This window comes from Ictalurus furcatus, chromosome 11 (assembly GCF_023375685.1).
Source record: "Ictalurus furcatus strain D&B chromosome 11, Billie_1.0, whole genome shotgun sequence".
Taxonomy (NCBI): domain Eukaryota; kingdom Metazoa; phylum Chordata; class Actinopteri; order Siluriformes; family Ictaluridae; genus Ictalurus; species Ictalurus furcatus.
The window spans coordinates 4195338-4210983 of record NC_071265.1 but is presented as its reverse complement, the minus strand read 5'-3'; the positions used below and the strand labels follow the sequence as shown (position 1 = coordinate 4210983).

Here is a 15646-nt window from a genome sequence, read left to right as displayed (position 1 = left end):
ATTTGATGCACTCAGGTGAAACCCAGTCATGATCTGATCACTGAAAACGCACATTAATTCAGGGACACTTTTCATCTGCCAGTTATTAGGCTCACAGATAACTCGGGTTTGCTGGTGTACGTAATCATATTTGCTGTCAGAGATATGAAACTGAAACTTCTCATCGAGTCCCAGTGTTTGTGGGGTTAAATAAATGAAATGACCAGCTAAATGAATACTATTTATAATCCCACTATCCGGTGTCCCTTTTCGAGTGTGTTTTCTTTCTCATGTCGTTTCAGGGAGTTTTTTCATCACGACTGTGACCTTTGACCTCTTGTATATGGCTCTAAATCTATGGATTTATGTAATTGTGCTTTTTGGCAATGTTTATAATTAAAAACAGTATACAATTAAAAAGTCAATGTAGATGTAGTGTATGGCATTTGGCAGAAGCCCTTATCCAGAGCAACAAACAGAAGTGCTTTGAAGTTTCTATCAATAAATACATCCTGATACTGGTTCACTAGGTCACGGAATAAAAACACTTTGAACTACAGAAAGTTTCAGAGTTATATTTATTGTAATAATTTAGCAAATAAAATAAAAAAGTCATGAAAAGCAACATTATATCAGTACACGTATAAATTATTTAAAAAATTAAATGAAAAGACTAAATGAATAAGAAACTGAACCACAATCTGCAACTATTAGAGAAGACAATACAAGATTCTTTCAAAGCACTGATCTCACACCATTTCTTTTACAAAACTGGACACGTTTTGTTTTAGGCCACTCCGGCCAGCCCACGTCACGAAGACGAGTCCATGGAGGCGGATACAAATGCAAAACAACCAAAACAACCAGAAAGTAAACACTACTTAAACTATCAAAAAGACTATGCCTAGTACAAACATCAAATGGAACTAACAAAACTTAACATAACATGAACATAATGCTCCAGCAAACAAAGTGAGAACACAAGGAGCTTAAATAGAACAACTAATCAAGAAATAACAAACAGGTGGGCATGACTGAGACAGGAAATCAGTGAGACAATAGAACAAGAAGTCAGGGTGCCCTCTAGTGGCCCAAGGTGGAATTTCCCTTGTGGACCATGACAGCCCAAGTTTTCTAGTTTCCTTGAACTAAGGAAATCCATTGAAGTAAGTGGACCACTCATGAAATTTGTGAACAGATTGCTGCGCACTGGATTCTGAATGACATCACGCCAAATTTAGATCCCATGTAACACAACAAAATATTCCACAACACACAGTCTAGTTAGTTTGATGGACTGATGTGTACAAGGCCTGTGATGTTTCGGGCTCAGTGTGCACACTAATCACGACGGATTTTGCCAAGGCATTTGATGCTGTAGATCACACAGTGACAGTACAAGGCCTCCTCGATCGTGCAGTGAGACCGGACCTAATCTCTTGAATTTGCAGCTTCACGACTGTCCATCGCCAAAAAGTGCATCATCAGGGATATCTCTCTGATTGGGAATATCAAACATGTGGAGTTGCACAGGGATTCGTACTAGGGCTTATAGTCTTCTTAACGCTGATTAACAGTGCTCTCCTGGATGGAACAGATTACTGGAAATATGTGGATGATATGACATTGGCCCAGATGTGGACACCCCAACTACCCTGTACCCTCTGGACAGACCCTGAATGGTCTTAACAACTGGGTAGAGGAACATAAAATGAAACTCAACTCAAGGAAATGTAAAGTTTTACGTTACCAGCATGAGACATAGACCGGCCAGGCCGAGCCTCTCCACTGATCAGAACATATTGGACGTTTGTGACATAGTCAAAGTCCTGGGGGTTATCATCCAGGGTAACTTGAGATGGGACAGTCAGGAGGACCACATGTTGACCTCAGCCAACAGGAAGCTTGAGGAAGAGGAACAACAGGAAGACGTGCAGAAAAGGGCTTGTAAAATCATACTTGGTCAGAGGTTCCTGTTCTCACTGCTCTTACCGCACTTTGGCGGTGTTCACACTACATGACTTTCACACACAGAATAGCTGACACATGGCTGACACTGAAACTACATGACTTGACTCACTTGCAGTCAGTTGGTCAGCATTGTACAAGCACCAAAATGAGATACTGACTGGATTATTGGGGATAAAATTGTGTAGAATCTATACTTTAGGGGAAAAGGGCCCTAAGATTCACACATCGTGAACAATAGCTCAGAACTGAAGTAGGTACTTATGGCTTTGGGCTTTCTAATGATGATGAGAAACAAGAATTTTCAGCCAATTGTGGTGCTATCTCACCACTATAACATCTGATACAGATATCTTCAGTGCATCTGTTCAGGCACATTACTGGATTTTGCTTCAGATATTGTTTTGGGCTCAAGCTGTGGAGGGGAAGAAGAGGAAGAAGAAGAAGAAAAAGAAGAAGAAGAGGAAGAAGAATCTAAACAAAGCGGTAGAGTTCCAGTGCCACATGGTTGGAGTCCTAATGATGAGACACTAGCCTCATGAAGTAACATGACTGACTGTATCATAATCACACGAGACCTCTTCCTTCTTAAAGAGAATCTGTGGAACTGCATCATTAGAGCTGGTGGCCCTGGAGTGAAAACTCACTGCTACGTAAGTCAGACCTTCATCAGATTTCTCAGCCAAGAGACGTGTGGGTAACTGAGCTGTGGAGCAGATGTCCCGATCAGAGGGGATTATGGGTAGTTGTGCAGTAGAATAAACAGCAGAATCACAGAGGATTGTGGGTAACTCTGTGTTTGAATAAACAGGTTGAGGATCAGAGAGGATTGTGGGTAGTTGTGCAGTAGAGCAAACTGAAGAAGATCCAGCGTCTGAGGCAGGAAGTCGTCTGGTGTCTTTAATCTCCTCATAGAAACAGATATCAGGAGGAACCTGAGAGCAAAGAGAAATGGAAACAATATAAAAATATAAATGATTTCATCCTTTTTTTTTATTATTATTGCAAAAGACAATAGGTTTTGTACTGAACACACACTGATGAAGACAATTACCCCTTGGTGATTTCCTGAGGTTTGGACAGAACTCCTGCCAGTAGAAGCTGTACCTCCTGATAACAGAAGTCAAGTAATCAGTAAATCTTATGAATGCTGTTATTTTTAGTTTTAGATTTAGTTTAGTTTTGGAATCAGTCATGAATTCATTTCCAGTAAATGCTTTACATTAGTCCATTACAGGACATCACACATCCACCTACCAGCATGTTTTTGTGAGGTCAGATATGCAAAACAGGAACCCAAGCTCAGGACTGAATTCTGGACACTGGAGCTGTGAGACAGCAACGCTACCTGCTGCACCACTGTACCACCGATCATCAACCCGTCACACCAAATTAAACCTGTTACACACTGATAATGTGTTGTGTTTGTGTTTGGGTACCTTGCATCTTCTGTCTTTTTTGTAGAATCACAAAGAGGAATGAGATTGCAATCAGAAGCAGCAGCAGAATTACAGACACAGTGATCACAGTGGAAACTGGAAATCCTGGAAGAGAAACAAACAGACAGTCACTTTAACCTACATGCTGATCATTCATAAGGGATCAGATTCATCAAAGTCATGTAGTTAGACTCTGGGGGTGATGAGGATCTGAGCAGAATCACCTGCTGGAGGAGAAGCTGGAGTAGGCTCAGAAGAGGATGATGATGATGGTGATGATGATGATGAGGATGATGATGATGATGATGAAGGTTGTGTTGATATCGAGGTTGAAACTGGGACATGTGGATCTAAAGCAGTGAAAAGTTTAGTTCGATAATGAAAGACATTAAGTGAGTGAATCTAGTAAATGACTGATAGCAGCACAGATGCAACACAATACAGTGTACATTCTCTATGTGTGGAACTTCAGAAATACTGACTGAGACAACGTGTCTCCATGTCTCTACAAACTCACCAGTAACTGTCAGGTTGATCTGTGTGAAATAAACCTTGTATCCATGATCAGATGTCCAGGCTGCTTCAGCTCCACACCAGTATTCACCAGAGTCCTGCTCAGTTACATTTCTAATACTCACAGTCAACATTTGTGTTTCTCTGTCATCATACAGGGAGAATTTCCCCATATTTACATATTTTCTGCTTTCTTTAACAGATTCTTTATAAGAACAAGCAACACGTTGCAGCCTCGTCTTGCAGAGAAACTTGGGGTCACTCCTGAGGGATTGTGGGTATTTACAGCTGATATTCAAATCTCCTCCTACATGGACAGTCTTACTGATGGACTTCTCATAGGACAGATCTGCAAATCACAACCAATCAGATCAGTTTATATGTGTATATGTGTCCTAGCTCTGATTAACAACACTTAGACAGTTATACAGTAAATTTACATATAAATCTGATGTTTCTTCTGATAAAACACATAATTAAAGATCCTCATCTTCTGTTACTTTCAGCTTCACTACAGTGTAGATCTGTATTTCATCAGACACAACAACAGCACATGCGTATGTTCCAGTGTCCTCCGTAATCAGCTCTCTGATAAACACACTGAAGAATCCTGCACTTCTGCTGTCCTGAATTGAGAATCTGCCATCATGTGACCATTCACTGTTTAGTTTTGTTGTTATTCGATTAAAACACCACTGATGTGATCCCATCTTACAGAAAGATTTGGGTTTGTCTTTATATTCATCCTCATATCTGCACTTGATGTTGATTCCTCCCCCTGCATATGCACTCACTTCTCTAGAGACCAAGCCCCCTGGTAAAAGCAAGTTCAATCCTGCTCAATTAATTAAAACTGGAAGCAGTTAACATAACGTTAGCTCACTTATTATCAAACATGGCTGATTTTATTATTCACACACAGCGATTAGCGTAACGTTAGCTCGCTAACTATCAAACACGGCTAATTTTATTATTTACACAGCGATTAGCATAACGTTAGCTCACTTACTATCAAACATGGCTAATTTTATTATTCACACACAGCGGTTAGCGTAACGTTAGCTCGCTTACTATCAAACACGGCTGATTTTATTATTCACACACAGCGGTTAGCGTAACGTTAGCTCGTTTATTATCAAACACAGCTAATTTTATTATTTACACACAGCGGTTAGCGTAACGTTAGCTCGCTTACTATGAAACACGGCTAATTTTATTATTCACACAGCGGTTAGCGTAATGTTAGCTGGCTTACTATCAAACACGGCTAATTTTATTATTCACACAGCGGTTAGCGTAATGTTAGCTCGCTTACTATCAAACACGACTAATTTTATTATTTACACAGCGATTAGCGTAACGTTAGCTCGCTTACTATCAAACACGACTAATTTTATTATTTACACAGCGATTAGCATAACGTTAGCTCGCTTACTATCAAACACGACTAATTTTATTATTTACACAGCGGTTAGCATAACGTTAGCTCGCTTACTATCAAACACGGCTAATTTTATTATTCACACAGCGGTTAGCGTAATGTTAGCTGGCTTACTATCAAACACGGCTAATTTTATTATTTACACAGCGGTTAGCGTAACGCTAGCTCGCTTACTATCAAACATGGCTGATTTTATTATTCACACACAGCGGTTAGCGTAACGCTAGCTCGCTTACTATCAAACACGGCTAATTTTATTATTCACACAGCGGTTAGCGTAATGTTAGCTGGCTTACTATCAAACACGGCTAATTTTATTATTTACACAGCGGTTAGCGTAACGCTAGCTCGCTTACTATCAAACATGGCTGATTTTATTATTCACACACAGCGGTTAGCAGAACGCTAGCTCGCTTACTATCAAACACGGCTAATTTTATTATTCACACAGCGGTTAGCGTAATGTTAGCTCGCTTACTATCAAACACGGCTAATTTTATTATTCACGCACAGCGGTTAGCGTAATGTTAGCTCGCTTACTATCAAACACGACTAATTTTATTATTTACACAGCGATTAGCGTAACGTTAGCTCGCTTACTATCAAACACGACTAATTTTATTATTTACACAGCGATTAGCATAACGTTAGCTCGCTTACTATCAAACACGACTAATTTTATTATTTACACAGCGGTTAGCATAACGTTAGCTCGCTTACTATCAAACACGGCTAATTTTATTATTCACACAGCGGTTAGCGTAATGTTAGCTGGCTTACTATCAAACACGGCTAATTTTATTATTTACACAGCGGTTAGCGTAACGCTAGCTCGCTTACTATCAAACATGGCTGATTTTATTATTCACACACAGCGGTTAGCGTAACGCTAGCTCGCTTACTATCAAACACGGCTAATTTTATTATTCACACAGCGGTTAGCGTAATGTTAGCTGGCTTACTATCAAACACGGCTAATTTTATTATTTACACAGCGGTTAGCGTAACGCTAGCTCGCTTACTATCAAACATGGCTGATTTTATTATTCACACACAGCGGTTAGCAGAACGCTAGCTCGCTTACTATCAAACACGGCTAATTTTATTATTCACACAGCGGTTAGCGTAATGTTAGCTCGCTTACTATCAAACACGGCTAATTTTATTATTCACGCACAGCGGTTAGCGTAATGTTAGCTCGCTTACTATCAAACACGACTAATTTTATTATTTACACAGCGATTAGCATAACGTTAGCTCGCTTACTATCAAACACGACTAATTTTATTATTTACACAGCGGTTAGCATAACGTTAGCTCGCTTACTATCAAACATGGCTAATTTTATAATTTACACACAGCGGTTAGCGTAACATTAGCTCACTTACTATCAAACAAGGCAAATTTTTTTATTAACACAGCGGTTAGCATAACGTTAGCTCGCTTACTATCAAACACGACTAATTTTATTATTCACGCACAGCAGTTATCTGAGTGCTGTGACTAACATTACTGAAACACTGATTAATTCCAACACTACCAGCGTTAACATTGCTGCTTGCAGTGAAAGTAAGTTAGCTAACACTAGCTAGCTAGTTATGAGTAACTGACTCCGCCCACAGCCAGGAGACAGAAATCCAACCACATTTCCTCAGTGTTCATTTAAATTCAGGTCTTTTTATCATGAGCTCTGTTTATTTCTCCATTAAACTGTAACTGTAATGTATGAAGATCAGGTAAGACTTATATGCAGTCATTATTGTGTAGAAATTAAAAATTGTGATATTCATACAAATTGGTTTGGATTTCAGAAGCTAATTTAAATATAAAAAGTTAAAATGCACAAAAATGTGATTGGTTTCTCGGCCATGCAAAAGTAATGGACACTCAAATCGTGATATTTGAAAGTTTTAGTAAATTTTTCACTTGAAAGGTCTGAATAAATATCTCCTACTCACCTTCCTTCACCTTCAGTTCCACAGGTGTGTAAATGTCTTTCCATAAATCTTTATTAACTGCACACTGGTACGTCCCAGTGTCCTCTACAGTGAGCTCTCTGATCTTCACACTGAACTCTGCTGATTTGGTGTCATCAAACAGTGAGAATCTTCCTGAATTTATCCACTCGTTTTTAGCTCCTGTCTTTATTTGGTCAGAACAGCCTGGTACTGAACCCTTACAGAAATATTTTTGGTTTTCTCTGTATTCTGTAGTATACTTGCACTTGATAAGGACTCCTCCTCCTGAATATCCTGTTACTTCCTTGGAGGCTCCTCCATCTAACAAAACACCAAACATCCATCTGAGCAAAACCTTCCTTCATGTAACACTGCTGCTGATAGTGAGGATTATTCTGAAGTGCATTTCTTTACCTGAGATCAGACAGAGGGTGAAGATGAGGAGGATCTTCATCCTGAGTTCACACTCCCAGATCTCCACACCAACTCCACTTCAGAAAGATATTAACGCTCCTGTCGTGTTACACACTGTTACTGTCTCTGTCCCGCTCTGTGAATGTGCTGTGTGTCTTCATCTGTGCCTTAAGCAGAAACTCACAGCACACCCATTTCCCCTTCTAGAAGTGTGAGAAAGAGCTCTACAGGAAGTGTGTGTGTGAATAATGTGTGAACTACATGCCTCTGATCAGTTACAGTGTATAAACTATCATATGAAGGTGTGAGAGTGTTTAATATTAACATTCTGCATCTGAGCATCTTTCTCCATGGGAGTTATTTCTCCACTCAGTGCTCCAGTATTAACTTTACTGAGGATATTTATTATTCCATGTCAGTGTGTACTGCTCTACTGCCAGAAGGCCTCTACTGCCCTCTACAGCACAAGGTGTGTAACAGAGGGAGAAAGATACAGTTAAAACTGAACACTACAGAATTCACCATGGAGGGTTAAAAATGTAAATAATGAGAGAGCAGGACTTTGTCTGAATTGTAGAAGTTTCTGGTGCTGCTTCTATGTCTTGCCCATTTAATAATCACACTTAGATGATGTTTTTCTGAGACGGAAATAATTTAAACTTTGTTAACAACACAACTAGCATGATTAAAAAGGTGAACATGCTGAATGGTCTCATGTATTACTCGTTGTCATAGTAACATTGACACTAAGCATCACTTAACTTTGGATTAGCTTTCATATACCAGGCAGATAAACACAGGTTTTATACAGAGAGTCCAGGTTAGGATCTATATAAACAGGTCATTTGTAATAGAGGAAATAGTTGCAAGCAGATATGGATATTTAGATCACTAAACAGATACAGATACAGAAAGTGCCACTGTGTTACACCCCTAGTGTTCACACACGGACAGCAGGGACGTTGTTGTGCAGGAAGCTGATCTCAGAACAGCAGAATATGTGAATATGTGGAGGTGTTTCACCCCCCAAAAAGTAAAATAAATAAATAAATAAATAAATAAATAATTTCTCCGCTTGTGTGTTGTATGTAAATAGATATGAAATAAAACTCGAGGGAGTCCAAGTATGAGTAGCATGTAATTTTTTTGAGAATTCACTGGGCTGGTGGGACTGCAGTCTGTGACTATATCAATGAAATCAGATTCCCAATATCCTCTATCAATGAAAATCCAGTCAGGAGTGACACAGTATGCGGAAGTCAGTTTTAAAAAAAAGTGAAACCAGACAGGCCGAACAAAAGGGGAATGAAACCAAGCTAAACCTGAAAGATAAGGAGCAATGAAGTAAGCGAATTCCGCAAGATAAGAGTTGCTGGAAAACACCGTTTTGCAAATGTGAGAATTGCTGAAAAACACTGTTGAGGGAACGTAAGGGTTTTCGGTATCGGTTAACTCAGAACATATTGGTATTGGAAAAAAGTTGCTGAGGGTGGGAAATCTGAACCTAAGGAACTGTATAAATAGGAGAGCCTCAGCTCTGGGTTTTTAGGTCACCCTTGGGACGTCTCAACTGTGTGGGTCTCGTGTGAATTGGAACAATAAACTTGGACCCTTGCTTCTTCTCACTCACTGGTTCGGTGTCTTGCTTTCTTCATGCAACAGTCTGGTAGATGTGAGTATCTGTTTCTATGCTGCATTTTTGTTAATCATAACTATATTCAGTTAGTGGACCTAATTTGATACAACATGTGCCCTAGTGTTTTTACATTTTACATTTCCTGGTGCTTTATAGAGGTTAATTCTACAGGATTGCGGATCAACACTGCCATCTAGAGGAGCCTTTAGTAAAAGCATAGAATGTTCAGCATAAACTCAGCTGTGTTACTTTATGGACATACAGTACAGTGGGGTCCAGATGTCTGAGCTCTAGTGAAAATGCTTCTCTTTATCATTCTTTTTCTATTTAACACAAAGGTTTTCATTACACATGAGATTATCAGCAACAGCTTGAGTGAAAAATAGAATCTTAGAAATATTTACATGAATTTCAGAGTTTCTTAATATTTGGTACGTCCCCTTTTGCTTTAATGACACTGTGCACCCGAGCTGGCACAGAATCCACAAGTTTGTGCAAAACCTGATGATCCATTTTAGATAAAATCCATCAGCGTGTCGTCTTTTGTCGTCTTCTTCTTTTTTTAAAAAAAACTTTGTTTATTTCCAGAATTTAAATCTAAATAAAACTTCAGATTTTCACTGTGGTTTCAGAATATTGGACCCCAGCTGTATGTATATAATAATCTTATATATTGGTGTAAATACTGGCCTGAGATGATAACTTCCTGCTTAGGAACAATACTATGCACTTGAGAAAGTTTATTTATTGCATAACATCCTGCTGATAACATCAAAAGTGAACAGTCCATAATGAATTCAACATAAAAAAAATCATTTAAATGGCAAAAATACACTTTGTGCTTTTATCTGAATAAGCATACACGACAGAATTCTTGATTATGAAACAGAGGGCATGAGGATGGCTGATATAAGTACGCAGAGCAGTAATAATGAGTGTGGTCACTATAAGACAAAGTAAAAATGAACAACAACGTGAAAAAAAAGTGAAGTGAAAGTGAAGTGAGTGGGTCAAGCTGATTTTGAGACTTTGGGGTTAAGATAAGACGAATGTCTCCACTTCTCTCTTTCTTCTAGCACTCACTCTCTGTAAAGATACTATTTAAAATCATACTCCTATATACAGTACAATGCATACCTTTCTCCATATATTAATACATACTGCTTTTCTTTCCAAACATACCATAGTCCACACATACAATACACACCACACTCAGTACATACCATACGTTCATATAGCTATTCAAAATGGATGAAAATACAAAGATGAATATAGCCACAAGCAGTGATCATATTAAAGAAAAATCACAATCTGCACTTATTGTAAAATTAGAGAAAATACCAGAAGCTACGATGGACTGGTGTTCCTCCCAGGGTGTATTCCTGCCTCACGTCCAGTGTTCCCGAGGCTCCAGATCTACTACAAACCTGACCAGGACACAGTTACTGAAGATGAAAAATACTGACTGGGATGAATGGACATGTGGAATGATGATGATGATGATGACGATGATGATGGTGATGCTTGGAGACCTAATTATTATAACCTAGCCAATAATTCAGGCCTTCAGCAGATTCCTCAACTAACTGCTGATCAGCACTGACTCAGGAATCAGAGAGACTTGTGGGTAACTGAGCTGTGGAGTAGATTTCCTGATCAGGAGGGATTGTGGGTAATTGAGGAGTAGAGTAAACATTTCAACTACATGTTGGCATAAACATTTTGAGGAGGATCAGAGGGGATTGTGGCTAGTTGAACATTGCAGTAAATTTTTCCAGCGTCTGAGGCAGACCGGCGTCTGGTGTCTTTAACCTCCTCATAATCAAAGACAGTAAGCACAGAGAAACAGAAACAACACATATAAATGTTTTCATGGATTTTCAAAGACAGTAAATTGTGGTACTGAACACACACACTGATGAAGACAGTTACCTCTTGGTCGTTTCCTGAGCCTTGGACAGAACTCTCACCAATAGAAGCTGTACCTGCTGAAACAAAAAACATCCAAGTAGTCAGTAGTTGTTATTACTGTTGTTATTATTAGCTTTGGATTTTATGATGGCCGGAAATCCTGTGGTGTATTTATTCATCTGTATTATGGGTTCATTTTCTGTCTCTTCTCATCCGTGCTCATTGTTGGTCAGCATGGACAGGATCACTGTGTCACTAACTACTCCTCCTACTGAACATGTAACTGACTAATGAACAAGGGTAACAACACACACACACACACACACACACACTCCGAGCATCTGAAACCATTCAGACATGATTAAACAGCAAGTAGTGTAGTAAATATGTTTCCTCAAAGATGAAGTTTGTAAGTAATATTAAACAGACTAGACCTTGTATCCTGCATTTCTTATGTAGAATCACAAAGAGGAATATGATTCCAATCAGAAGCAGCAGCAGAATTACAGACACAGTGATCACAGTGGAAGCTGGAAATCCTGGAAGAGAAAGAAACAGTCAGTCACTTTAACCTACATGCTGATCATTCATAAGGGATCAGATTCATCAAAGTCATGTAGTTAGACTCTGGGGGTGATGAGGATCTGAGCAGAATCACCTGCTGGAGGAGAAGCTGGAGTAGACTCAGAAGAGGATGATGATGATGGTGATGATGATGATGAGGATGATGATGATGATGATGAAGGTTGTGTTGATATCGAGGTTGAAACTGGGACATGTGGATCTAAAGCAGTGAAAAGTTTAGTTCGATAATGAAAGACATTAAGTGAGTGAATCTAGTAAATGACTGATAGCAGCACAGATGCAACACAATACAGTGTACATTCTCTATGTGTGGAACTTCAGAAATACTGACTGAGACAACGTGTCTCCATGTCTCTACAAACTCACCAGTAACTGTCAGGTCGATCTGTGTGAAATAAACCTTGTATCCATGATCAGATGTCCAGGCTGCTTCAGCTCCACACCAGTATTCACCAGAGTCCTGCTCAGTTACATTTCTAATACTCACAGTCAACATTTGTGTTTCTCTGTCATCGTACAGGGAGAATTTCCCCATATTTACATATTTTCTGCTTTCTTTAACAGATTCTTTATAAGAACAAGCAGCACGTTGCAGCCTCGTCTTGCAGAGAAACTTGGGGTCACTCCTGAGGGATTGTGGGTATTTACAGCTGATATTCAAATCTCCTCCTACATGGACAGTCTTACTGATGGACTTCTCACAGGACAGATCTGCAAATCACAACCAATCAGATCAGTTTATATGTGTATATGTGTCCTAGCTCTGATTAACAACACTTAGAGAGTTATACAGTAAATTTACATATAAATCTGATGTTTCTTCTGATAAAACACATAATTAAAGATCCTCATCTTCTGTTACTTTCAGCTTCACTACAGTGTAGATCTGTATTTCATCAGACACAACAACAGCACACGCGTATGTTCCAGTGTCCTCCGTAATCAGCTCTCTGATAAACACACTGAAGAATCCTGCACTTCTGCTGTCCTGAATTGAGAATTCAGGACAGCAGCATCATGTGACCATTCAGCAGCATTCAGGACAGCAGCATCATGTGACCATTCACTGTTTAGTTTTGTTGTTATTGGATTAAAACACCACTGATGTGTTCCCATCTTACAGAAAGATTTGGGTTTGTCTTTATATTCATCCTCATATCTGCACTTGATGTTGATTCCTCCCCCTGCATATGCACTCACTTCTCTAGAGACCGAGCCCCCTGGTAAAAGCAAGTTCAATCCTGCTCAATTAATTAAAACTGGAAGCAGTTAACATAACGTTAGCTCACTTATTATCAAACATGGCTGATTTTATTATTCACACACAGCGATTAGCATAACATTAGCTTGCTTACTATCAAACACGGCTAATTTTATTATTCACACAGCGGTTAGCGTAATGTTAGCTCGCTTACTATCAAACACGACTAATTTTATTATTTACACAGCGATTAGCATAACGTTAGCTCGCTTACTATCAAACACGACTAATTTTATTATTTACACAGCGATTAGCATAACGTTAGCTCGCTTACTATCAAACACGACTAATTTTATTATTTACACAGCGGTTAGCATAACGTTAGCTCGCTTACTATCAAACACGGCTAATTTTATTATTTACACAGCGGTTAGCATAACGTTAGCTCGCTTACTATCAAACACGGCTAATTTTATTATTCACACAGCGGTTAGCGTAATGTTAGCTGGCTTACTATCAAACACGGCTAATTTTATTATTTACACAGCGGTTAGCGTAACGCTAGCTCGCTTACTATCAAACATGGCTGATTTTATTATTCACACACAGCGGTTAGCGTAACGCTAGCTCGCTAACTATCAAACACGGCTAATTTTATTATTCACACAGCGGTTAGCGTAATGTTAGCTCGCTTACTATCAAACACGGCTAATTTTATTATTCACGCACAGCGGTTAGCGTAATGTTAGCTCGCTTACTATCAAACACGACTAATTTTATTATTTACACAGCGATTAGCATAACGTTAGCTCGCTTACTATCAAACACGACTAATTTTATTATTTACACAGCGGTTAGCATAACGTTAGCTCGCTTACTATCAAACATGGCTAATTTTATAATTTACACACAGCGGTTAGCATAACGTTAGCTCGCTTACTATCAAACATGGCTAATTTTATTATTTACACACAGCGGTTAGCGTAACATTAGCTCACTTACTATCAAACAAGGCAAATTTTTTTATTAACACAGCGGTTAGCGTAACGTTAGCTCGCTTACTATCAAACACGACTAATTTTATTATTCACGCACAGCAGTTATCTGAGTGCTGTGACTAACATTACTGAAACACTGATTGATTCCAACACTACCAGCGTTAACATTGCTGCTTGCAGTGAAAGTAAGTTAGCTAACACTAGCTAGCTAGTTATGAGTAACTGACTCCGCCCACAGCCAGGAGACAGAAATCCAACCACATTTCCTCAGTGTTCATTTAAATTCAGGTCTTTTTATCATGAGCTCTGTTTATTTCTCCATTAAACTGTAACTGTAATGTATGAAGATCAGGTAAGACTTATATGCAGTCATTATTGTGTAGAAATTAAAAATTGTGATATTCATACAAATTGGTTTGGATTTCAGAAGCTAATTTAAATATAAAAAGTTAAAATGCACAAAAATGTGATTGGTTTCTCGGCCATGCAAAAGTAATGGACACTCAAATCGTGATATTTGAAAGTTTTAGTCAATTTTTCACTTGATAGGTCTGAATAAATATCTCCTACTCACCTTCCTTCACCTTCAGTTCCACAGGTGTGTAAATGTCTTTCCATAAATCTTTATTAACTGCACACTGGTACGTCCCAGTGTCCTCTACAGTGAGCTCTCTGATCATCACACTGAACTCTGCTGATTTGGTGTCATCAAACAGTGAGAATCTTCCTGAATTTATCCACTCGTTTTTAGCTCCTGTCTTTATTTGGTCAGAACAGCCTGGTACTGAACCCTTACAGAAATATTTTTGGTTTTCTCTGTATTCTGTAGTATACTTGCACTTGATAAGGACTCCTCCTCCTGAATATCCTGTTACTTCCTTGGAGTCTCCTCCATCTAACAAAACACCAAACATCCATCTGAGCAAAACCTTCCTTCATGTAACACTGCTGCTGATAGTGAGGATTATTCTGAAGTGCATTTCTTTACCTGAGATCAGACAGAGGGTGAAGATGAGGAGGATCTTCATCCTGAGTTCACACTCCCAGATCTCCACACCAAGTCCACTTCAGAAAGATATTAACGCTCCTGTCGTGTTACACACTGTTACTGTCTCTGTCCCGCTCTGTGAATGTGCTGTGTGTCTTCATCTGTGCCTTAAGCAGAAACTCACAGCACACCCATTTCCCCTTCTAGAAGTGTGAGAAAGAGCTCTACAGGAAGTGTGTGTGTGAATAATGTGTGAACTACATGCCTCTGATCAGTTACAGTGTATAAACTATCATATGAAGGTGTGAGAGTGTTTAATATTAACATTCTGCATCTGAGCATCTTTCTCCATGGGAGTTATTTCTCCTCTCAGTGCTCCAGTATTAACTTTACTGAGGATATTTATTACTCCATGTCAGTGTGTACTGCTCTACTGCCAGAAGGCCTCTACTGCCCTCTACAGCACAAGGTGTGTAACAGAGGGAGAAAGATACAGTTAAAACTGAACACTACAGAATTCACCATGGAGGATTAAAAATGTAAATAATGAGAGAGCAGGACTTTGTCTGAATTGTAGAAGTTTCTGGTACTGCTTCTAATGTGCTCCTGCTGTTG

The 15646-nt window shown here is 39.1% G+C and overlaps 2 protein-coding genes across 8 annotated transcripts; both read right to left on the bottom strand.

The window, feature by feature from the left end:
- Positions 1-539: 539 nt before the first annotated feature.
- LOC128615137 (uncharacterized) lies at positions 540-4072 on the bottom strand. The gene is made up of 5 exons (XM_053636995.1): positions 3904-4072; positions 3611-3736; positions 3387-3491; positions 3002-3057; positions 540-2882 (listed from the first exon to the last, which is right to left on the bottom strand). Exons 1-5 carry the CDS (start codon positions 4070-4072, stop codon positions 2484-2486), a joined length of 855 nt encoding a protein of 284 aa, XP_053492970.1. The 3' UTR covers positions 540-2483.
- Positions 4073-10078: 6006 nt separating this feature from the next.
- LOC128614975 (CMRF35-like molecule 6) lies at positions 10079-15513 on the bottom strand. Of its 7 annotated transcripts, none has more exons than XM_053636738.1 (7): positions 15032-15513; positions 14618-14938; positions 12211-12555; positions 11918-12043; positions 11694-11798; positions 11281-11336; positions 10079-11163 (listed from the first exon to the last, which is right to left on the bottom strand). In XM_053636738.1, the coding sequence occupies exons 1-7, from the start codon at positions 15069-15071 to the stop codon at positions 11050-11052; spliced, it is 1107 nt and encodes a 368-aa protein (XP_053492713.1). In that variant the 5' UTR covers positions 15072-15513; the 3' UTR covers positions 10079-11049. The 7 variants fall into 7 exon arrangements, with proteins under 7 accessions (XP_053492713.1, XP_053492714.1, XP_053492715.1 ...); XM_053636739.1 differs by having other exon boundaries at positions 10079-11160; XM_053636740.1 differs by having other exon boundaries at positions 11281-11333.
- Positions 15514-15646: the final 133 nt, after the last annotated feature.